A 23,239-nucleotide genomic window follows, 5' to 3' on the forward strand; every position below is an offset into this window, starting at 1 on the left:
GTTGACACATACATACCTATTTCCAATGAAAGAGATAAAGATGATGTAAGATACGCAGTTTCGGCCGTAAAAACACATTTTGGCTCCAAACCAGCTAACCTACCGCGTAGAACACAGTAAACACATTTAGTACATTAGCATTCAAACATATTGAATTGCAATTCCTAGTATTTTTTCCGGCCCCTCGATAAGAGCAATGTCTATTTCTGTCACTTGCGTTGTAGACGCCAATCGATTAGCTATTATGTATGCAGAATTGCAGACAAACTTATTAATGTAAACACAACGTTAAGGACATTCAATGATAATAAAAACGACGATATATAAAACAACTTCATGCTGTATTAAATTGTGCAAAAATCTTATTGGTTTAAATTTCTAAGAAAACACAAACAGATATGAATAGAGATGACAGAACAGCAAATTAACATTTTCAATCCGACGCTTGCCTTTTCCTAAACCGCCAAAAATCACACAAACTTATAGTGTCCGAATAGAAAACGATTTTTCCTGGTATCCATACATACATATTAACACAGTCTCGAAAAAAATTAAAGACACATTCAGCTGTATGACATATGATGAAAATGAGGTTTAGATATCCATCGTTGCAATTTTTTTAATTATACATACATACATACATACATAAAATCACGCCTCTTTCCCGGAGGGGTAGGCAGAGACTACCTCTTTCCACTTGCCACGATCTCTGCATACTTCTTTCGCTTCGTCCACATTCATAACTCTCTTCATACAAGCTCGGCGATTTCGGGTACTTTTGACCTGACCCTTTACCAGGACGTCCTTAATTTGATCAAGATACGTTCGTCTAGGTCTTCCCACTCCGACCTTTCCCTCCACACTCTCCTTGTATATCTGCTTAGTCAACCTGCTTTCATTCATCCTCTCCACATGACCGAACCATCTTAACATACCCTTTTCTATTCCTGTAACTACATCTTCTTTCACATCACAACATTCCCTTATCACGCTGTTCCTTATCCTGTCACTCAATTTCACACCCATCATACTCCTTAACGCTCTCATTTCCACTGCATTTATTCTGCTTTCATGCTTCTTTTGCCATACCCAACTTTCACTCCCATACATTAATGTCGGGACCAACACGCCCCTGTGCACAGCCAGTCGAGCCTTTTTGGATAGTTTCTGACTGCTCATAAAGGCATGCAAAGCTCCATTCACCATGTTCCCCGCGTTCACTCTCCTTTCAATATCACTATCATACTTGCCATCTGATGTAAACTTTGATCCTAGATATACAAACTCTTTCACTTGCTCCACTTTTCCTCCTCCAATCAAAATATTACATGCTGTCATTTCTTTCTCCATTTCAAAAACCAGTGTTTTAGTTTTACTTACGTTCACTTTCATTCCTTTCTCTTTTAAAGCTTCATGCATACAGTTTACCATCTCCTGTAACTCCTCCGCTGATGACGCCAGTATAACCTGATCGTCGGCATAGAGCAGACATTTGACGAGTAACTCATTCATCCTTAATCCACTTTTAGACTCTTTCAAATCTGTCAAACAGCTATCCATAAATAGGTTGAACAGCCACGGTGACGCAACACATCCTTGCCTAACGCCTTTCTCAATCTTAAACCACTCAGTGTGCGCTCCGTTTATCCTGACACAAGCACTCGAATCCTCATATAAGGATTTCAGTGCTCGTATTAAGAGACTGCTCACCCCATGCATAGAAAGTGCTGACCACAATTCATTCCTCTCAACTCTGTCATAGGCCTTTTCCAGATCTACGAATGTGCAATAGACTTTTTGACTCTTGGCCAAAAACTTTTCGGCTATGCACCGCAAGGAAAAGACCTGATCAGTACATCCCATTCCCTTTCGAAATCCCGCTTGAGCATCCCATATTTTGTCATCAGTTTCATTCCTGACTCTATTAATCAATACCTTAGCATACAATTTGCCGACGACGCTAAGCAGGCTTATACCACGATAATTTTTGCAGTCCAGCTGTGACCCTTTTCCTTTGTAAAGTGGCACGATAACAGCCTTACACCAATCTTTTGGTACTCGGCCGCTTCTCCAACACAAATTGAAAAGGCAGTACAACTGGCTAGCTACTACGCCTTTTCCTGCTTTAAGCATCTCGACCGACACTCTATCACACCCAGCAGCCTTTCCCGCTTTCATACTCTTAAGTGCTTCCACAATTTCGAACATTTCAATTTCGCCTTCCATCTCATTCTCTTTTTCTTCGCTATAGCAGAAATCTTTCTTATTTCCTTCCTTTTTTTCAAATAAACTTTCAAAATAGTCCTTCCATATCTTTAGTACACATTCTTCTCCTTTCACAACGCTACCATCCTGGCATCTGATCCTAGTCAGCTCTCTGGTTATAGTATTTCCTCGGGCTGACCTTACGGATTTCCAGAATACTTTCAGATTTGACTGAAAGTCTTCTGATAGCCTTTTATCAAAATCCTCTTTATACTCTTCTTTCTTTCTAATCACAGCTTTCTTAACCAAATCTTTCATTTTCTTATATTCCTTACGTGCTTCATTCACATCTTCATCTATAACCTCTTGCATTCTTAAGTTAGCTTTTGCTGCTAACAAATCCAGCCATGCTTTCTTCTTTAATCGCACAAGTTCTTGCACATCTTTACTCATCCACGCATTTTTGTGATTTTTTCCTTTCCTTCTTCTACTTACACCACACACTTCAACAGCTACTTTCACAATTCTTTCTTTAAATTCCTTCCATCCATCTTCAATATCGCTCATTTCCTCTAAATCTTCAAATTCATCCTTCAGTCTATTAATATACTTCTTACCTACATCCATATCTTGCAAATTTTCTACTTTTACTCTTTCCAAAGCGCTGGTTTGCTCCCTTACCCTGTGCCGCCAGCGATTGAAGATACCCCTTATCCGGGATATCACCAGTAAATGGTCCGAGTCAATGCCAGCACCGCGATATGCACGGGTATCCAGCACTTTGTTCTTCAATCTTTCATCTACAATCACAAAGTCTATCATACTTTTTAAGATACCTTCCACTCTTGTGTAGGTGTGGATCTCTTTATGTTGAAACATTGAGTTCGACACAAAAAGATCCCACTCTAGACAAATTTCTAATACACTTCTTCCATTATCATTCACCTTTTCGTCACCAAACGCACCAAACACCTTTTCATATCCATCACGCTTTACACCCACCCATCCATTAAAATCACCTAACATAATAATCTTCTCATTTGGCTTGGTAACTTTCAATACTTCTCTTACACTATTCCAGAACTCCTCGTTTTCGCTTTTTGCTGATGTTGTACCCCTCGAACCCACATCCCAAGGTGCATAAACACCTAGAACGAAGATCCGAGTGATTCCAACTTTCAGCCTAATCCATAGAAGACGAGGGCTGACACACTCATACTCATTCACGCACTCAGCCATTCGTGCAGAAAGAATTAGACCGACCCCTTGACAGCCTCGGCTGGTACTGGAAATTCCAGACCAATACGCCGTGTAAGGGCCGTGCTGCGTCGCGTCGCATCCTTTCCGCTTCGTTTCATTCACGCACAACACATCCAAACGTCTTTCATCCATCATCTGGCATACTTCCTCAATCTTATCCTTCATTCCTCCTCTTACATTCATCGTCGCAAAGCGGCTTTCAGCAGACCGCATACCGCTCCCGCCGGGAACGAGACGTGATGGGGTGCGGACACCATCGCCGCCATCTAGGTGCTCTTTCAAAAAATTTGCATCCATGCGATTCCCACGAGACGCTAGGGAAAAATTTTGTCCGCCCCAGCAGAGCCCCGCATGCCAGGGTAAGGCTAGCCATTACCTGGGGGTCGCCCAACCCCATGGCGGAAGTGGCACGCTCGAGACTAGGCTCGCCCCTAGCCATGCATCCATCGGCGCGGCAGACCTTAGATTGGCAGGGATTTACATTAAAGAGGAATCCCAAGTCTATCCCTTAGTCGGCTCTTACGACATCCGTGGGAAAGAGATGGAGTGGTCCTATTCTTTTGTAATGGTGCCGGGAACCACACGGGAATGTTTTTAATTATACTCCTGGTTAAATATTTAAGACAAGTAACGAGCAATAAATACAATGGCAATTGAAACAGAGGTTTGATTTGTTTGTTCCGATACGTGAAATTAATCAATAGTAGGAGGTACGACCTCACGTGTGGGCTTTTTGGGTCAATGTTGAAGTAGTGACTCCGAAACGTTAGAGCGTTTGCTTTGATATGGTTAGGCAAATTGTCTTTAATTGGTTGCGTATCTTGTGGGCTGATGATGAACAGGAAATTGTTAAACCTTTTTGAGAATTTTGTTGTAACTATTAGTTAAGAGAGTGATATTTATATTCCAGAATTTCTTGAAGCCTGAAAATGTAACTTTTAATTGTTACAACAGTTAATTATAGACAGTTTCTTATTAATTTAGACCCATAACCCAATAAAAACGTCTAACCATTTGACACGAGACAAATTTTTCTATTCCTAACATGACAGGAAATTTAAATCACCCGGCGTGGGAGTAAATTAGGTATTAAAGAGTATAAAGCGAAGGGCAAGGCAATCACTGTATCAGTTTAACTACATACTATTTTATTTTAGTTACTTTCTAGCTTAGACATCCCATGCAATACTTGCCTACCTACATACTAATATTTGTAAAGAAAGAAGGTTTTTATCACGACGAAAATGTGTGATTTTGTTTCTTAAAACGGCGTTTAGTTTATTCAATATCGATTTCCAATGGAATCGTAAGAAAAAATATTATAAGCGTAAGGTTAACAGAAATTATGAATCTTGGAACGATTAGCATAAACTTGCGCATGCGCAAGTGGAATGCAAGTGGCGTAATGGCTTCAATATGGGACACTATGTGGGAGTCCTAAGGTTAAATTTGGATGGAAAATTATATTTGGTTTGATAAAGATTAAGAAACTCGCCTAATCAAATTAAGACATTATGTCAATAAGGCACTATCATATTACTAAGCATGACAATTTCAAGAACTTAAGTACGAAGCACCAATTCATTAGTTACTTAATCAGGCACACAACTATAAGAAATACCTTTATGGTTCAAAATAAGAGCTGATAAATAAGAGAACAATTTTGAATTGCTATGACATAATTGTGACAAGTAAATTTGCTATTATTGAATAGATAATTTTGCATGAGACAAGGTAGCTTAATAACTACACGTTTTAATTGTGACAATGCGAAGTGAATGAAAAATTAAGAAAAAAAAACCTATTAATCGTAAACGCACCCAGCGAAACCTAGTTACATAAAAATTAGGCAAATGGATCAGATAGAGATAAAAATCGCATTTTAATGTTGTACTAAAACGATTCTCGGTACACATGAATCAACAGCGCATTAAAATATTCAAAAGGGAACGGTGACTTCACTTCTCTGAACCCAAATGAGGTTGGTTGGATCAGAAACGGTCCAAAACCTAAAAGCCCACAAACAGGATCATGCAACCTTATTTGGGTAGCAAGTTCTTCGCATATATTAAGATAAGAATTAAACAAACGCGTAAAGGTTAACAATAACATTGCTACTGATGATAATAAAACAACTACATTTTGTGTGCTCTGATAATACTTGTGATGAACTCGACCGCAATTACTAATTAGTGGAATAGTTAAAATCGTACATAAGATTTTTGTTACAGACCCGAAACTTTAAAGCAAGCTACTCATACATTATGCTTTTACAAGCGATTGTTATAAAGAAAGTGTCCCTCTTAGATTTATTCAGAAGGAACAAAGTTTAGAATTTCAACTTAACTATAATTACACTTGCTGTGCATTAAAATATTCTACAACCAAACAAATATACATACATATAGTCACGTTTATATCCCTTGCGGGAAAGACACAGCCAACATTTTCGAAAAGATTGCCAAACCACGTTCAACCATATGGCTTCATGATAGAATTGAGATTCAAATAGTGACAGGTTGCTAGCCCATCGTCTACTTCTTCTTCTTCGTCGTTACCTTTTCCCACTTTCTACGTGGGGTCGGCACAGTATGTTAGTTTTTTCCAATTACTTCTGTCAATTGCCATCTCACTGGTCACTCCCTTTCTCCTCATACTATCCTTTACACCGTCCATCCATCTCTTTGACCTCTCAGTCGCTTCCATGGGAAAGATATAGACCGGTTCTATACTAAAGTGCAAGCAAACATAGCTTGAAAACTCAAATTTTTAATTTCATCACCGATATAAAATATTTTAATATTTATTTTTACAATCATGACATTTGCTTGTTTAGAAGCATGAGAGTTTAAACGATTTTAGAAGTTACAATAGAATTTTATTAGCGTAGATAATGAGTTCTTATGAATCATGACCAACGACAATTATCCATTTATCTCCAATCGGTCCATGGATTAGGATGTAGTCACAGGGGTTTTGCAATTGGCAATAATTACTCTGCTGAATAGTCATTGCTGCCAATAGATAAAACACTCCATTAAATGAGCTCAGAACAATAAAAACCTCATGAGGCCAGAGTTTCCTTATTCTGCGTGACTAAGATTGAATAAGTACACACGGCTCAGGCAGGAGATACCCAGGCCATCCCCCACATATCCACAATAATCAAGGCGAAGTGACACAGCTATCTCCCGAGCCCACCGTACTAAGGGAACTAAAAGTGTTGATTACCACGCTCGTTATCAAAGAGGATTGGCCATAATTTGAAGGTATGGTGTCTGGTTTTATGAGAAATTGCCATATCTTAAAAAACATGAAGAAAAAATAGAATAATATGGAAGATTTTACTTAGCAGATGATAAAAGAGTTGAGGATGTAATTTGTAACACGCAAAGATGAGACGAAGATAGTCCACGAAAAGAATGAGTACATAACTGTATGCGCTATTCGAGTTCAGGGAATATTTATTAAAGTTAAATCTCAGAGGGTCCTTTAAGTTTTAGATAGTTTATACGTATTCTCTTTTGTTCAGAAATATCATGATTAAAGTTAGTTTTATAGCAAAACACAAGTTGTAACATTAAGCTTACTTATATTTTTATGCACATCGCAGTTATTAAGAAGCATCATTATGATTCAATCATGTTAATTGCGCCATTCAAGCATAATGACGTCAGAATTCTGGATCAATCAAGGACGAATAATCTGCTTGTTGACGAGAAGGAAAACCAAAAATTTAAACTAGACACACTTTTACAAAATTAAAAAATAACTTACAATGTAGATTGTCTTTTTTGCATCGAACTTTTTTATTGTTATTTTTTTTTTATTTAACCGGAAACATGGTCGCCAAAGCTTAGCGCCAAAGTTAACGACACAATAATACAGATAAAAAAGCTAATAAACAATTTTGCGAAGATCTTAAAGGTAAAATCATGAATGATATACTAAATAAACATGATTCATAATCAGTCATACAAAGATACATCAACTCCACACTTTTCTCTTGGGATAAAGTATTAGAGAAAACGTGAACCCATTTTTTTAGCACGACGACGTTCCGGATTCTGTGCCACTAAGTCATCCTACGTCCATTGTCTTTCATTAATAAGCAAATTAGATACTATCGAACACTTCCATTATTGTTATACCGACGTACTTCACTTTCATTCTTATGGTCCAATCATAGCTTTGTAAACTATACTCTGTTTTCTATGATATAGAATACAAATTCATTTAAAATTGAAAATATTTCATTTCCAGGCATAGTGTACAAGTTAGATAATGTCTTGTCGGATGTCGGAAGAACCGGATAGACGGGATCTTGGAATGTATGCTTAATTACTATTTGCATAAGGTTTGAATGAGATAAGCTCTTAATTTTATGCATTTCGTGTAAAATGTGGTCGGACCAGTTTGGAATAAGTCGCTGGTGGAAACAGGACCCGAGGCATGCAAAATATTTTCGTAATTCGCGAGGAAGCCCTAAACACGAGCATTGACAAAGCATATATGTCTCATTCATTATGTCTTACAATATTGTAGATAGGTATATTCAACCACCTCATTGGACAGAAGCCCGATGTCAATGTATGTTCACAATTCTGGATTGGTTTTGTCAGGTCTTAATACAATGCGACTCCCGTCTGATCTCCCACACCTTTGTAGGGGAAGGTAACAAATTGGGTCAGGGTCACATCCTGTTGCTTCAAATCTTCAATATGCATATTTTCTTCCAAAGTACCTATTTACCTTGTATAAATCTATTCCTAAAGTCTGGACAACTATCAATATGCTGACTGTATCAAAGATGAATAAAATCTTATCATGATAACAGTGATAAGAGATGCTGTAGAATCTAGGATCCAGGTAAACAATCCGATAAGGTCCGCTTTATCTGCTTTGTGTTCTAGATGTTACGACAGTGGGAAAGGAAGGCAAACCTTTGTCGTAAAGTTCTCATACAAAATAACAATTTGCCAAGAGCTGTCTGGAATGTTAGATAGAGGGTTTACTGAGGAAGGTTTATATAGGTATACCCGTCACTAGTCATCTGATAAAACATTCCTCCGAATGTTTAAGTAAGTAAAAGTAAACAAAAATGTTCATGTTTCAGAATGTTTTTATAAGTAGAATTCTTAGTCTTAGGCCTAAGAATCCTACTAACTCAATTACTAAAAGCAATCTAAGTAAGATGACTAGATTTTCTAGAACAACTTAATATGGTGGATAGTTTCCGTATTGCCTATGTCCGCCTATTAGCATTCCTGACGAGGCTAAGTGCGTAAGTTACAGCATTTAAATCAAGACATTACGGTTAAGCATTTACAGTACTTATTCGGTATGTATGTTATGTGCATGGCCGCCCGCGACATCGTCCGCTTGTAATCTATCATAACGTATTAATCAATGCCGCGGGAACTCTGGGATAAAAAGTAGCCTATGTGTTATTCTGGGTCTTCAGATACCTACATACCAAATGTCATGGTAATCGGTTCAGTAGTATTTGCGTGAAAGAGTAACACACATCCATACATACATACAAACATTCGAATTTACAATATTAGTAGGATGTAGTGTTTTGCTAGTGTAAAGTTTTCTTTGAATTTCACTTCGTGTCTCGTAGCAATAGTCTCTGTCTACCGCGTAAGGGTTAAACACATCATAATATGTTATGTATGCATTTTAGGCCTTCCTCGGCGTACATGGGGTGAGCTAAGTAACAACTGACCTCTTTTTTTGAAGGGAGTTAAACTGCCGAGGCCGCTAACGGTTTCTAACTAACGCATAGTGAGTATCAATATAAAGTACAAAAGAACGCATGTATAATGTTGAATTGTCTAAATTACCCGCATTATTGTGATCGGAGGTCGCTTTCTAAAATGTAAGTTTTTGGATGTGGTCCAAGAATATATGTATGTTATCGAAAGTTATTAGTACCAGAAAGCCCTTAGAAACTTATTAGGGTAAATCCCGCCTTTGTACAACAATAAAGCATTTACTTACTTACTACTACTATCTGTTGCCCGGGACTTCGTTCTCGTAAGCTTTAAATATTAATTTATTAACAAACACCCTGGATGGGTCTTTTTGACTCTTTTCTCATATATCCTTGCAAATTGCCGCAAAGTTAGAGGAAATCTCCTCTTCTGCTTTCCAAGAAAAAAATCACAGTTGTTTTTATTCTATGTCTGAAAGATAAGGCCGTGCAAGATCGTTAAGTTATCAACCAGTAAAGTTAACTTTTTAAAATCCCTGTACCTTTTAAATCATTGAAGGTAAACGCTTATAAACTGATTATACGGATAACCTCGTGTGGTTCTCGGCACCAATGGAAAAGAGAACAGGACCACTCCGTCTCAATTCCATGGATGTCGTAAAAGACGACTAAGGGATAGGCTTACAAACTTGGGATTCTTTTTTTAGACGGTGGGCTAGCAACTTGTCACTATTTGAATCTCAATTCTATTATTAAGCCAAATAGTTAAGCGTGGCCTATCAGTCTTTTCAAGGCTGTTGGCTCTGTCTACCCCACAAGGGATATAGACGTGACCATATGTATATATTATGTATGGAAAAAAGAATAGGACCACTCCGTCTCAATTCCATGGATGTCGTAAAAGACGACTAATGGATAGGCGTATAAACTTGGGATTCTGCTTTTGGGCGATGGACTTCTGCCAATCTTTTAATTAAAATTCCATAATTTACTTTTCAACCCAGTAATATATAAAACCATGATACATATATGTGAGTAGGTATATGTGTGTATGACAGATTCGAAGACGATGCTTTACCGAAGATTTTGTTATTGTCAAAAGCGATATAATTTTTTTTTTCAACTTTACACCACACACCACATCGTTTCATCAAATGACTCAGCAGTTCTGCCTATTGTTCACTCCGAGTATGACAGTTGGAACCTCTCAGATTGTGACGGAGGTAAATAACAATACCGACGGCTTAACCATAGACAAGCATCAGCTGATTGCACTGTTTTAAATATATAATAACTACAGTGCTAAGTATTTCGTGGTGGCGTTCATTCGTTGTTAATTAGTATTAGTAAATTCTTACTAATTATTAATTTTGTTAAACTTATTAGTAAAATTATATATTTCAAAATGTAATTTATTTATTTATTTATTTACATTTATGCCGTGTGATTCCCGGCACCAATAGAAAAATGAATAGGACCACTCCATCTCTCTCCCATGGATGTCGTAAAAGGCGACTAAGGGGTAGGCTTATAAACTTGGGATACTTCTTTTAGGTGATGGGCTAGCAACCCGTCACTATTTGATCTCAATTCTATCTTAAAGCCAAATAGCTGAACGTGGCCCGGCAGTCTTTACAAGACTGTTGGCTCTGTCTACCCCGCAAGGGATATAGCCGTGATTATATGTATGTATGTATTTACATTTAGAAGTATGCAGGGATCGTGGCAAGTGAAAAGATGTGGTCTATGCCTACCACCCGGAAAAGAGACGTCATTAATGTATCTATGTATTAGTAAACTCAAGGGTTCGTTGTAGTAGGGGATGGCGCTTTTAGAAATTAGGTTATGACATTCGTGTATTTACGAGATCGCTTTACAATCCAAAGTGATACTAAGGTTTTATTTTAAACGACGCAAGATCATGAGTAATGCACGAACTTAGTATTTTAGTTTGTTTGTTTGCAATATCTTTATTGCACAAAAATTAACACAGTTAGAAGAAATAGTACACAGTTATAAAAGCCAATCTGTTATCCTTACTTCTGAGCCAATGATAGTTATTTTTATTTATTTATCAAACTTAAAAATTAAAAGAATTTTCATTTTGGTAGTAACCTACTTTAATTAATGTATCAGTAGCACAGATTTCAACAGAGGATTTTAATATATCTAATGACTTATGACGTAGGAGAACCCGTATCTATACTAATATTATAAAGCTGAAGAGTTTGTTTGTGTGTTTGAACGCACTAATCTCAGGAACTACTGGTTCGAATTGAAAAATTATCAATCATTCATCCTTGAGGGCTTCAATGGTGCCCAAAATAACTTTTCCACGCGGACGGAGTCGCGGGCACAACTAGTTAAAAATACAAATAAACCTGGCTTACAGCATCTATTCGATTCAACAGTGCCTATTTACACGACTGATAAATTTATGTCCAAGGAGTTGATTCGCATTCTCCTCATGACAAAATAAACGTGATAACTATATATTAGACAGTATGAATAAGGTTCTTACAACTTACTCATAGTGGCACAAGTTGAATAATGATCATTATATATGTATGTGCGTTAGCCTGGGCACTTAAAACTCTTTATAAATTTGTAGGTGACATCAGAAATAACAGTATGGCCTGTTAGTAATCGAGGTCTTGTATCGGGATTAGACCAGCTTTGTGTATTGAAAGGAAAACTTACACATTATAAATTGTTAGATAGATATACTTATCACTTCTTTATCCCTTACCGGGTAGACAGAGCCTGACACAGTTTTGAAAATACTGTAAGGCTTGAAGGTTCCTCTTATCATATTGCAGGAACCTATCGCCGATATCTCTTCAATACAACCTAAAGTAATTAATGCCCAAAATAAATACATTGAGTGACAAAAAAGAAATACTGAAAAGTCACATTCATATGTATGGCTTAATGAAGGAATTGAGATTTCAAATAGTGACAGGTTGCTAGCTCATCGGCTAAAAGAACCCCAAGTTTATTAGCCTTTCCCTTAATAGACTTTCCCAATCTGCATATACAGGAAAGCAGCTAGCACATACTATGTATTTTGTTAATTAACAGACCAGCATGGAAACTAACAACATGCGATGCAATTTAAAATCTGAAACTGTCACATTTTAGGCAATACTAGCGTAAGCAAAAATTTCTAACTCTATACGCTCATACATTGTATGCTGGTAGGTACCAATCTATATTATAAAGCTGAAGAGTTTGTTTGTTTGAACGCGCAAATCTCAGGAACTACTGGTTCGAATTGAAAAATTCTTCTTGCGTTGAATTGACCATTTATCGAGGAAGGCTTTAGGCTATATAACATCACGCTGCAACTATAAGGAGCAAAGAAATAATGGAAAATGTGAAAAAAAGGGGAAAATTATTCATCCTTGAGGGCTTCAATGATGCCCAAAATAACTATTCTACGCGGACGAAGTTGCAGGTACAGCCGATGTGTCAATATTACTGTGACTGTGTGAGATGAACAATTTCATTGGTCAAATCAAAACTGTCACATTTTGGGCAATAATATTGTTTCGACAAACTGTGTCAGCAGACTGTGGGAGAACAGCAATTTCATTGTCAAAATGAGACAATAAAATTGGTTTGAAATAAAGGAATTACAATTTATGACAAGATGCCGAGTAAAAGAAAGCAAATGCCATCAAAAACATCCTGTAAAAAAACTCAAAACTCGCAGCTCAGTCTTTCTACTGTAAAAAGTTGTGAGATCCATGTAATACCAAGTCGGTTAATCTATTTAGTCTCTACTTAAAGGACCTTCTGTCTTAAGTAATTACATAAGTTATTATCATGCCAATATTAAAAATATTTTACGTCTCAAACAAGTAAATCAACTTGGAAATCGCATGAAAACACAATAAAAAATTTTCAGGAAGTTCTCTCGTTAACGGGAAGTTTACAATAACTAACGTAAAACTATGCTGGTACGTACCTAGGTAAGATATGAAAGGCGAGCCTGGATTCAAGTCTAGATATTTTCTTAAGCATTTTTTGGAATAGATAGTGCTCCTTGTTCATAAACCATCTTAAAAAAAAATTAACAGCCTGGCATTTTAGAAAACCACAAATGTTATCATACCGCTTCCCATTTTGCTTTGCTTCGTTCCTGAACGCATTTCCAGGTTTATAATTAAAAAGCGAATTATGCTGACCGCATCCCAGCAAGCCACATCCACATGTGGGTAATAAAAAGTAAAGACGCCACGCCACATCATGCTACGTATATATGTATATATAATCACGCCTTTATCCCTTACAGGGTGTACAGAGCAAACACTCTCACAAAGACAGAAAGGCCACGTTTAGCAGTATGGCTTAGTAATATATAACTGAGACTCAAATAGTGACAGTTCATCAATACTATAACCCATAGCCTAAAAGACTGTTTCACAGCTAAGGATAAAAGGAATTTAGAAATGTGTACATATTGTAATTTCAATAGGTAATCATCTTTCGACATAACCATTCAGGAAACTGAGAGCCTGGCTGCTCGCATGTTGAATACTAATTATTTCTTGTAAAATTAACTTCCTTTCAAACATCAATAGATTCACTGGCTGAGATAAAAAGTTTATCAAAATAACTGCTGTTGCTGTAATCAGTAGAGTGTGTAGGACTCAACACTTTGCATCTTTATATATAAATATATAATTTTGAAAAATCTTAACATTTAGTTTATGTGAGGAAGAGTAGGAGAATGCTTTGATGGTTTGGTAATGTGGTGAAAATGAATGATACACTGGCTCTAGAAATTGATGTAGGAAGGTTAGGTACCAACCCACTTATCGCCTATTTCATATCCCCCAACAATTGCAAGAATGCCAAAGCTATTGAGAATTATGGATGTTAAAAAAATTATAATTTTCTTAATTTAAAATGCTAATGCTAATTTTCTTAGAATAAATTTGTTAGCATGACTTAGTGGAACCTTAACAGCTCCGTAAACAAATAATGCAAAGAGCAAAAGTAAACAAAATCAATTGAAACATCTGGTCACTCTCTGAGCAATGACATTGCAAAATAAAGTAACAGCTCGGTCATCATTATTTCACCGGCCATATAAATCGCAAGTTACATCAAGATTTAAAACTTGTATCGAGGCCAATCTCCAAGACAGGGCAAAAAATAATTTCGCAATCCGTCGTCCAAAAAGGAAAACATGTACTTTGAATATCTTCAAACTTAAATTAATAAACAAAATATAATAACACTCACCTCAATTCAAATAGGTACACAAACAAACGCTAATTTAAATCAGTAAAAAGTCAATAAACACAATACAAAAACTTAATTATGCACAAAATAAGAACCAAAACTTAAACCGATGATTCAATCAAGCAAACTATGTGAATCGAATGTTTTGATATAAAGCACTGCACTTCACTTTAGTAACTGTGTCTCGTTTACTTTATTTTCTAAATCCACGATTAATTAATAAAATAAAGACAGATAATAAAACGTAAACAAAACAAACGGAAACGAGATGCACCGAGTTGATCAAGCCGAGCACTGACTTTTGGATTAGTCACGAGTATTGCCAACATAGCTTGTGACACTTCAACCCTCCTACCTATGTAGTTTTAGTTTTAGGCGCAAGTAGCAGAGAGGCGAATTCTTTGTTTTACAATTAGTAATAAAGTACATTACATAAATAAATGAGTACGCCTTATTGTTGATTATTTAATCCATTTGGATATACTTCCTTATTATACTTGCTACCTTTTTTCATACTAATTATTCTTCATACATACATACATACATAAACTCACGCCTCTTTCCCGGAGGGGTAGGCAGAGACTACCTCTTTCCACTTGCCACGATCCCTGCATACTTCCTTTGCTTCATCCACATTCATAACTCTCTTCATGCAAGCTCGGCGGTTTCGGGCACTTTTGACCTGACCCTTCACCAGGACGTCCTTAATTTCATTTTAATCATTGTAATCTTCATTTCATATAATAAATAATATGGGTGCAAAGTTTTCGTTAAGGAGGCGAGGAACTTTCAATTAGGTCGAAAAACCTTGCTTTTCATCAAGTTGAATATTGAATTATGGTAAGTAATATTGATTAAAAAAAGACTAAAATGTTGTTGTATCGTTACATTATGTCATCTTTATAAACTTCTCTAAAGTCTCATCAATTATGAATCTTAGGTTGGAATGTTTATCTAAGTAATCTTCGGGACTAAAGGTTATATATATCCTAAGTGTTTTTGTTTTCCTACCTTTTTTCGGGATAATTCACATAAATTACTATTGGTTCAAAATAATTAGTTTTTTAAGACTATTGCTGCTCGTCCATGTTTAAAAGTATCGCACCAGTACTAAAATCCTTTTTATATATGCCTATCGCTTTGATTTCGATTTTTCTACGAACTGATATTTTTTTTGGATAATAGTAACATTATGGTATTGACATGTGTGTAGATGACACTTAGACACTGACATAATATTATGACACTTTGGACACCTTTTAAAAAAATACTGAAGTAATGAAAATGCTTATGGAAAGCATCAGCCTTTCGAGCATGAGCCCGTGCTCGAAGGGTTCTTTATTATTATTTTTTATTCTAATTACCTCTGCTAAATCTGCTCTCATTTTACCTAGAGGTATTCATTAGACTTTTGATTAGAATAGTATTATATAAGTAATCAAAGTGGATGTTATGAATTAAAACTTTTTACGGCAAAGTACAGAGACTAATTTCCACAAAATGATGATTGCTACATTTTTTCTATCAGGCGATATTTCACGACCTGCACCGCGCGCGTCGTAACGATTTCAATACATAAAATGCTCATCATAATCATAAATACTGCTCAGTCTTTCTGTATATTATTGTTAAAACAAGATCTTGTAACATAATCAATATAACTATTCAACGCAAAAATATTTTTTCAATTCGAACCAGTAACTAGTTCCTAAGATTAGCGCGTTCAAATAAACAAACAAACTCTTCAGCTTTATAATATTAGTATTAGATGAAGTTGAAACTACAAATCGAACTTAAAAAAGCTGGCAGAAGAAAAATAATTTCCACTTGTAAATAAAACAATTGTTATCATTGGTTCCTTTATTAAAATTATTTCTACAATAGGTACACATACTGGTATTCATTAACATAATTTTTTGTACATTGCACGTTTCAGGTTATATTTGACGTTTTGATTTTGCCCTAGAAATCTTTGAATTCTGTGGCTCTAATGTTTCCGGGCAGACCTGTAAAATGAAATATCCATTATATATTTATAATCTCGTCTATATCACTGGCGGGGTAGGCAAAGCCAACGGTCTTGAAACGACTGAAGGGCAACGTTCTGTTGTGATGAAATTGAGATTTAACTAGTGCAGGTTGCTAGCCCGTAAGAATTCAAAGTTCAGTACCCTCCCTTGATTGTTTTTTATAATCTGTACGAGAAGAGAACCAACGGATGAAAAATGTTTTTTTCTTAGCTACTAGACGAGAATGATAGCTTGCACTACATAAATGTACTCTTGTTCCCTCAGTCCCTTCTTGTTCCGTGTGGTTCCCGGCACCAATACAAAAAAAAATTGGACCATCTCCTTCCCATGGATGCCTTAAAAGACAACTAAGGGATAGGCTTACAAACTTGGGATTCTTTTTTTAGGCGATGGGCTAGCAATCTGTCATTATTTGAATCTCAATTCTATCATTAAGCCGAATAGCTGAATGTGGCCTATCAGTCTTTTCAAGACAGTTGGCTCTGTCTACCCCACAAGAGATACCGACGTGACCATTATGTATGTATGTATGTATTGTTCCCCCAGTTGTCCTCCATTTGAATAATGGAGTGGTCTTAATCTAAAGTGACAGAATTACTCATGAAAGACCAGATTACCTAAATTTTGGGGAATAACGTCTTCTTCTGGTTTCGTTGTTATCAATCCGCTGAGACTCTGTCTTCTCCTGTAAAAAGTAAATTAACTGACTTCAATACTTAAACGATGTAAAATTAAAAATAATAACTTCAAAATAAACCGTAATTAGATGTTATAACTTCGCTTAGGCATCAATACTATTTAACAATAATTTTACGTAGTAAGACTTGAGTATTCGAATGGAATTTTTAAGCCATGGAATGACTTATTTAACAATAATTTTACGTAGTAAGACTTGAGTATTCGAATGGAATTTTTAAGCAATGGAATAACTTTCGTTTAAAAAAAATCAAAATTCTTTCGTATCGAAACTAACTTGTGTGAACCGCAGTGATTTATCTAATAAAATTAATCCCTTAATTTTTGATGTTCTTACTGCTACATATAGAACTTAGCTAAACATATTACTGGCTCACCTGAATAGCTGTCTTCAGCTCGTCTCCTTTAGGCGGGCCATATTCCCTGAAGCCGGGTGGACCGTACTCCAGAAAACCCTCAGGAACTTGCTCCAGGGAACTGTAAAAAAGTTTGAATCTGCTATTATTTTACCTAAAACATTTGCATCATAAACATGTTCTATGCCACCCAAATTGGATCTTTGAGAAAACTATTTACTGGCCCAAAGTTCGCCTATCACGATCCAAAAGTTGGGTACTAACTGGTAACTAATTATTTTAGGGTTGTATGATATTTGTATTCAAAGTAAAAGAATAAGGAACCATTTTAAAAACAAAAGTAAAATGAAAATGTTATGGAAAGAGGAAGACCAAGAATAAAATATTTTGATTGAGGAAAAAGTAAACGCATAATCAAATCAACAAATAAAAAGAAGCAGAGAAAATAGATGAATGAAGGACGCTCCACTAAACTCCACCTATAGCAGTTAGCTCTAGACGAAGAAGAAGGAAATTTGTGCTGAAAATGCACAGAATAAAAAGATTAATAAGATACCTATGTAAAGTACCTATGGAACGTAGCCAGTATGGAAAGTAGGTCTGTAGAAGGCCTGAAATTTGTACTTTGTATCTACAACAAAATTGAAAAAACAAAGGACTTACCCAGTTGTCAGTATGCTCTTAACTCCCGACCCTTCAACATTTGCTTCCTACAATCAAACAGAAGTATTAATTTTTATCATCAACGCATTTTAAACGGGTTATCATTCATCACAAAATTTAGAATCATATTGAAATTACCTGAACAATTTCGCTTTCAATCTTAACAATTTCTTGTGCAACATTCTTGACTTCCTCTACAATCTTCTGTTCCACATTTTTACCTGTCAACACTTCAGCAACACTTTGTGCTTCATTGTTTACCATCTCTTGTTGAATTAAATCAGTCTGTTGCAAATTTTCTTCGACTGTACTCTTTAGTTCAATGTTGGCGTTTTGTTCGCTTTCGCTGACACCACTTTCAGTAACAACTGAAGCTGTAATGTCTGTTGTTTCTGCAATGGAAGCTTCGACTTCCAAATTAACAGCTCTCCCTTGTATTAACTCCTTTTCATTCGATTGTTCTGTGGTTCCTTCTTCTACAGAAACCTGAGCCTCACTTGTAACCACATCACCAGCCGTTGTGCTCTGTTCTGCAACAGCTGAAATACATAAGTTTTTTTTTTTAATTTAAAACTTACTTTCAAATAGAAGAATCTGAATTATTTTATGCACATATTTACATTTGCTTATGGCAAAAAACAAAGTATGTACCAATGTTTTAAATAAGGTTTTTACCTCCAAATGAATTGAATACGATTAAGTTCATTTGATAATATTATATCAATAATATATTCCCTACCTTCAGTTACAACAATAGCTTCTCTCTCTGTTACACCTTCAGCGTCTTTAATGTCTTCATTGACCACATCCTTATTGAATTTAGCTTCAATAACAACGAAAGATTGTTCTGTAGCCACGTCAGGTAACCCCTGTTGAGTTATATCTTGTGAAACCTCTTGGATCTTCGGAGGGCCGTATTCTCGAAGGAAACTTGAGCCGGCAGCCTCGGCTTCTTGGAAAAGAGTGTCTCTAAGAGGATTATCGGGTGTCTTCTGAAAAATATTTAAAATTTTCAAAACTGCATTGATATAAGGGTTGCATCTTATTCATTCACTAAAGTTGCTTAAAGTCATAAAAACTTTTAAAGACTAGATATTTGAACACTTACAGCTTGAACTTCGCCAGGCAAGAAGAACGCAGGTCCATCAGGGCGCCAGCCGCTGGGCAGATAGGGACCGGAGCCAAGAGCTGACGCTGACGTCACAGCAACCACCAGAAAACCAATGACCTGGAACTGGCAGACAAAATCACTAGGTTTTTATTCAATTGGACATTTACATACCGTCAGGGTTTCATCCACAGATATATCAAATAATCTATCTAATATATTTAAACGAGCAATTCTTGTATATACATATATAATCAGGATCTCGGAAACGGCTCCAACGATTTTCATGAAAGTTACAGATTAGGAGCTTTTCGATTCAAGGAATCGATTTATCAAGGTCTTAGGTTCGAGAAAAGCTCGGTTCCCAAGATATATAAACATTTTAAAAACCGCGTTTTATGAAACTATATCAGCGCCATAGTCATCAGTACTTAAATTAATAAGGGAATGAGCACATTTATATAAATTGATAAATTGAGCGACTTTTAAGACATGAAACAATATGGGTTCGCTTCTTCTGCAAAGGTTGTCTGACTTATCCAGTCCACATAATTTACACATTGATGCATAAAAAGTGATTAATCGCTTTGTAGCCTCTTACCACATCCATGTTTAAATTATCGGGAACCACACGACAAAAAAATTCTCTACATGTAAGTAAAATTTAGAAAAATATTCCATTTCAGTTCCAGATTAATTATCAGAAAATTTATCGATAAATCAATTTACCTTCATCTTGCACGACTTGAGATCTTTGGAACAAACGTATAATGATCACAACTGACATGATTTCGTTTTTATATGTCCACTGGGGACCCGTAAAAAACTCAAACAAACCAAGGATTCTAGTAAGTCAATATTGGACGAATCTCTGATTAATAGATTGATTGGGCAATTTGTAGTGCGAATATTTAGTAGTACTTATATTATTATTGTTTGATCTATATATATAAAAGCGAAAAACACTCACTTAGGAATCACGAAATCTCGAAATCTATCTACTGAGCCAATAAAGACGAAATTTGGCAGGAAGGTAGATTTTAATTAGGAGGGATCCACTAAGAAAGGATTTTTGGAAATTCTATTCCTAAGGGGGTGAAATAGGGGTTGCAAGTTTGTATGAAACTTCGTCATTTTTATAGTGTGGGATAATTACTTGAAATTTAAGATTAAAATTTACGGTTAGATTAAAATATTAATTCATTTATTGGATTTTGAAAATTGCATTTCTATAGGGGTGAAATAGGGGTGGTAAGTTTGTATGAAACTTTGCCATTTTTAATGTTGGACACATGAAATTTTAGAATTAAATTTTGGTTAGTATGAAATAATCATTAAAACATTGGATTTTGAAAACTGCATCTCAAGGGCCAAAAATAAGGGTTGGAAGTTTGTATGTAACTTCGTTTTTATGATGGGTGTCGAAGTGCGAGAAGTCTTAAATATTGGTTAGTAAAAAATACGTATCAGTTGCGGAAAGCAGGATGGCACTAAATAGGATGTTATGGGACAGGATAGGACTGGACGGGGCAGGACGGGTCAGGACGGGACACAACAGGTTGAGATGGGTCCCGCACGATACGGGATTAAAAAATGGGTGAAATTTTATGGCGTATCCTTATAATCTAAAATACATTTGCGCGGGCGAAGCCGCGGGCAAAAGCTAGTACATACATATAATCACGACTATATCCCTTGCGGGGTAGGCAGAGCCAACAGTCTTGAAAACTCTAATAAGATACGTTGAGCTGGTTGGCTTGATAATAGAATTGAGATTCGAATAGTGACAGGTTGCTAGCCCATCGCCTATTAGAGTTTGGTTGATTGAAGGTCAAAAATGTGTCACAAGTTTCACTGATCATCAAAAATATATTAAACATCACAGCATGGCAAAACTAACTTCATCATCACTACAATAATGCTACACTTTTTAACTATTATAACATTGTAACTAGAGAGTGCGGCTCCGCGGGTTAGCCGGCGTAAATCAGAAATACTAGGTATTAATTTCCTTTCATAGAAACATATAATCACGTCTACATTCCTTGCAGGGCAGACAAAGCCAACAGTCCTGAAAAGACTGAAAGGCCACATTCTAGCTGTATGGCTTAATATGGAATTAAAAATTAAAACAGTGACATGTTGCTAGCCCATCGCCTATAAGAAAAATCTCAAGTTAGCCTCAATTAGGCATTCCATTAATTTCCTTTTACGACATCCATAGAAAAGATCCACACGGGCGGTTAATTTCCTTTCACGTGGGGAATTTGGGAAATCGTCAGGAAGTACACCCTTTGACCAGTTATGGTGGCACTAGTCAAGGTAGGAGGTGCGTCTTTTCTGGGGAAGAGCTGAGGCCTACCTACGGATAAATATAATGTAGAAGTGGGAAATTTGGGTAACTTCAGCTTCAGAACGCTACTCCCAAAAGATGTCTGCAACTCTGGTAAGGAGGACGACAAAAATGTTGATTCAATAGCAGATTCGATGGGCCTTACCTATGCATTTTTGAGAACTTGGCATAAAAAAATGGGTGCAAATTATTCTTGACGCAAGGCCACGCAGATCGTCGATTCAATATTTGACGATTATACGGTTCAAATAGTAGTAGATACCAATATATTTGCTATTCTATGACGTCCTAAATGAGGCGTGCAGAATGGTACAAAATATGTTTTTTTTTTATTTGTAAGAGCTTGCTTTTCTGAATCAATTTATCCTAAAGCTAAACTTGTAATATATCCTACTAATATTATAAATGCTAAAGTTTGTATGTCACGATGTCAGTATGAATGTTTGTTACTCTTTCACGCAAAAACTATTGAATCGATTACGATGAAATTTGGTATGTAGGTAGCTGAAGACCCAGAATAACATATCTATGAGCTACTTTTTATCCCGGAGTTCCCGCGGAATTGATAGGGTTTCCATGCGGACGAAGTCGCGGGCGGCCTCTAGTATGAAATATATATGGCTCAAAAGCAGGCTGTAACTAAGTTATAGATACGTAACCACAAAAGTTATAAACAACTTTAATTCTTTCATCTAGCATAAACCATAGATTAAATTCACATTATAGATACCTCATTTTATGCTTTAATACGATTTCAGGAAGTTAAAAGGCGACATTAACCAACCTATTTAAATATCAGTTTCCTAGACATCCATTGGATCGTTTGGTTGTTTGTATATACAAATAGTATATACAACTTTGAAGTTTCGATACAACTTTACCGGAAACCACAAAATCAACAACAAGTTGGAATCATGTCTACAATATTATTCGATTGTCGTAAATTCTCATCGTATCGTACTAGTATCAGTGATTTGTAGATATTTGCAGTCAATTAAAGAACAAGTTAATTGTTTGTATTTGTAATGAGTAATGAATTAACGTACAGACGTAGAGCCAAATTAAATCCACGATTTAATGACTAGTTTACACAGCTTTATTTACCGTGGCCAGTTCATCCATCCATTACAGCCTTTATGTTATACTTCTAAGGATGTAGCCCATTCTTGTCTTTCCTTCTGCACAGTTAAGAACTCCTAATTTGTTTCTCTAATTTCAATTTAATATACTTACCTATTTTTATATTGTAAATTTTACTGTTGTTAATTTCGGGTGACTTAACCCCACTAAAAATAAGATCAACTTGTGTTTTTTTATTGGGATAACAAAAGGTTGGGATAAAGACTGTAGGTAAGAGGTAAATTCGATATGTACCTTTTGAATAATGATAGTTAATCGCCTAAAATACCAAACAGAAATGCTTTAAATCAATTTTATTAATCGACAATTTCAAACAATATTTTCATTACAATCACTGATGCAACTTACACTTATTTGTACTAGCAAGTGCCTTTACCGAAAATAAATAAATTAAAATAAAACGTAGGTACATTGAATAATGAGACTTATGACAATGTACAGTGGGCTCATGATGAG

The 23,239-nt window shown here is 36.1% G+C and overlaps 2 protein-coding genes across 4 annotated transcripts in view; both read right to left on the reverse strand.

The window, feature by feature from the left end:
• Positions 1-14,736, reverse strand: part of LOC106130419 (pleckstrin homology-like domain family B member 2) — a 68,996-nt gene extending 54,260 nt beyond the window's left edge. For both annotated transcript variants that reach the window (XM_013329257.2, XM_060952039.1), the window contains exon 1: positions 14,438-14,736. The gene's annotated coding sequence lies outside the window, so the exon portion shown is untranslated. The remainder of the gene's footprint in view (positions 1-14,437) is intronic.
• A 1,554-nt stretch (positions 14,737-16,290) lies between these two features.
• On the reverse strand, positions 16,291-20,056 carry LOC106130412 (uncharacterized). Of its 2 annotated transcripts, none has more exons than XM_060951995.1 (8): positions 20,020-20,056; positions 19,291-19,416; positions 18,922-19,171; positions 18,321-18,721; positions 18,183-18,229; positions 17,541-17,640; positions 17,085-17,152; positions 16,291-16,443 (listed from the first exon to the last, which is right to left on the reverse strand). In XM_060951995.1, exons 1-8 carry the CDS (start codon positions 20,023-20,025, stop codon positions 16,425-16,427), a joined length of 1,017 nt encoding a protein of 338 aa, XP_060807978.1. In that variant the 5' UTR covers positions 20,026-20,056; the 3' UTR covers positions 16,291-16,424. The 2 variants fall into 2 exon arrangements, with proteins under 2 accessions (XP_060807978.1, XP_060807977.1); XM_060951994.1 differs by having other exon boundaries at positions 18,922-19,174.
• Positions 20,057-23,239: the final 3,183 nt, after the last annotated feature.

The sequence above is a fragment of the Amyelois transitella genome, chromosome 27 (genome assembly GCF_032362555.1).
Source record: "Amyelois transitella isolate CPQ chromosome 27, ilAmyTran1.1, whole genome shotgun sequence".
NCBI classification, from domain to species: Eukaryota; Metazoa; Arthropoda; class Insecta; order Lepidoptera; family Pyralidae; genus Amyelois; species Amyelois transitella.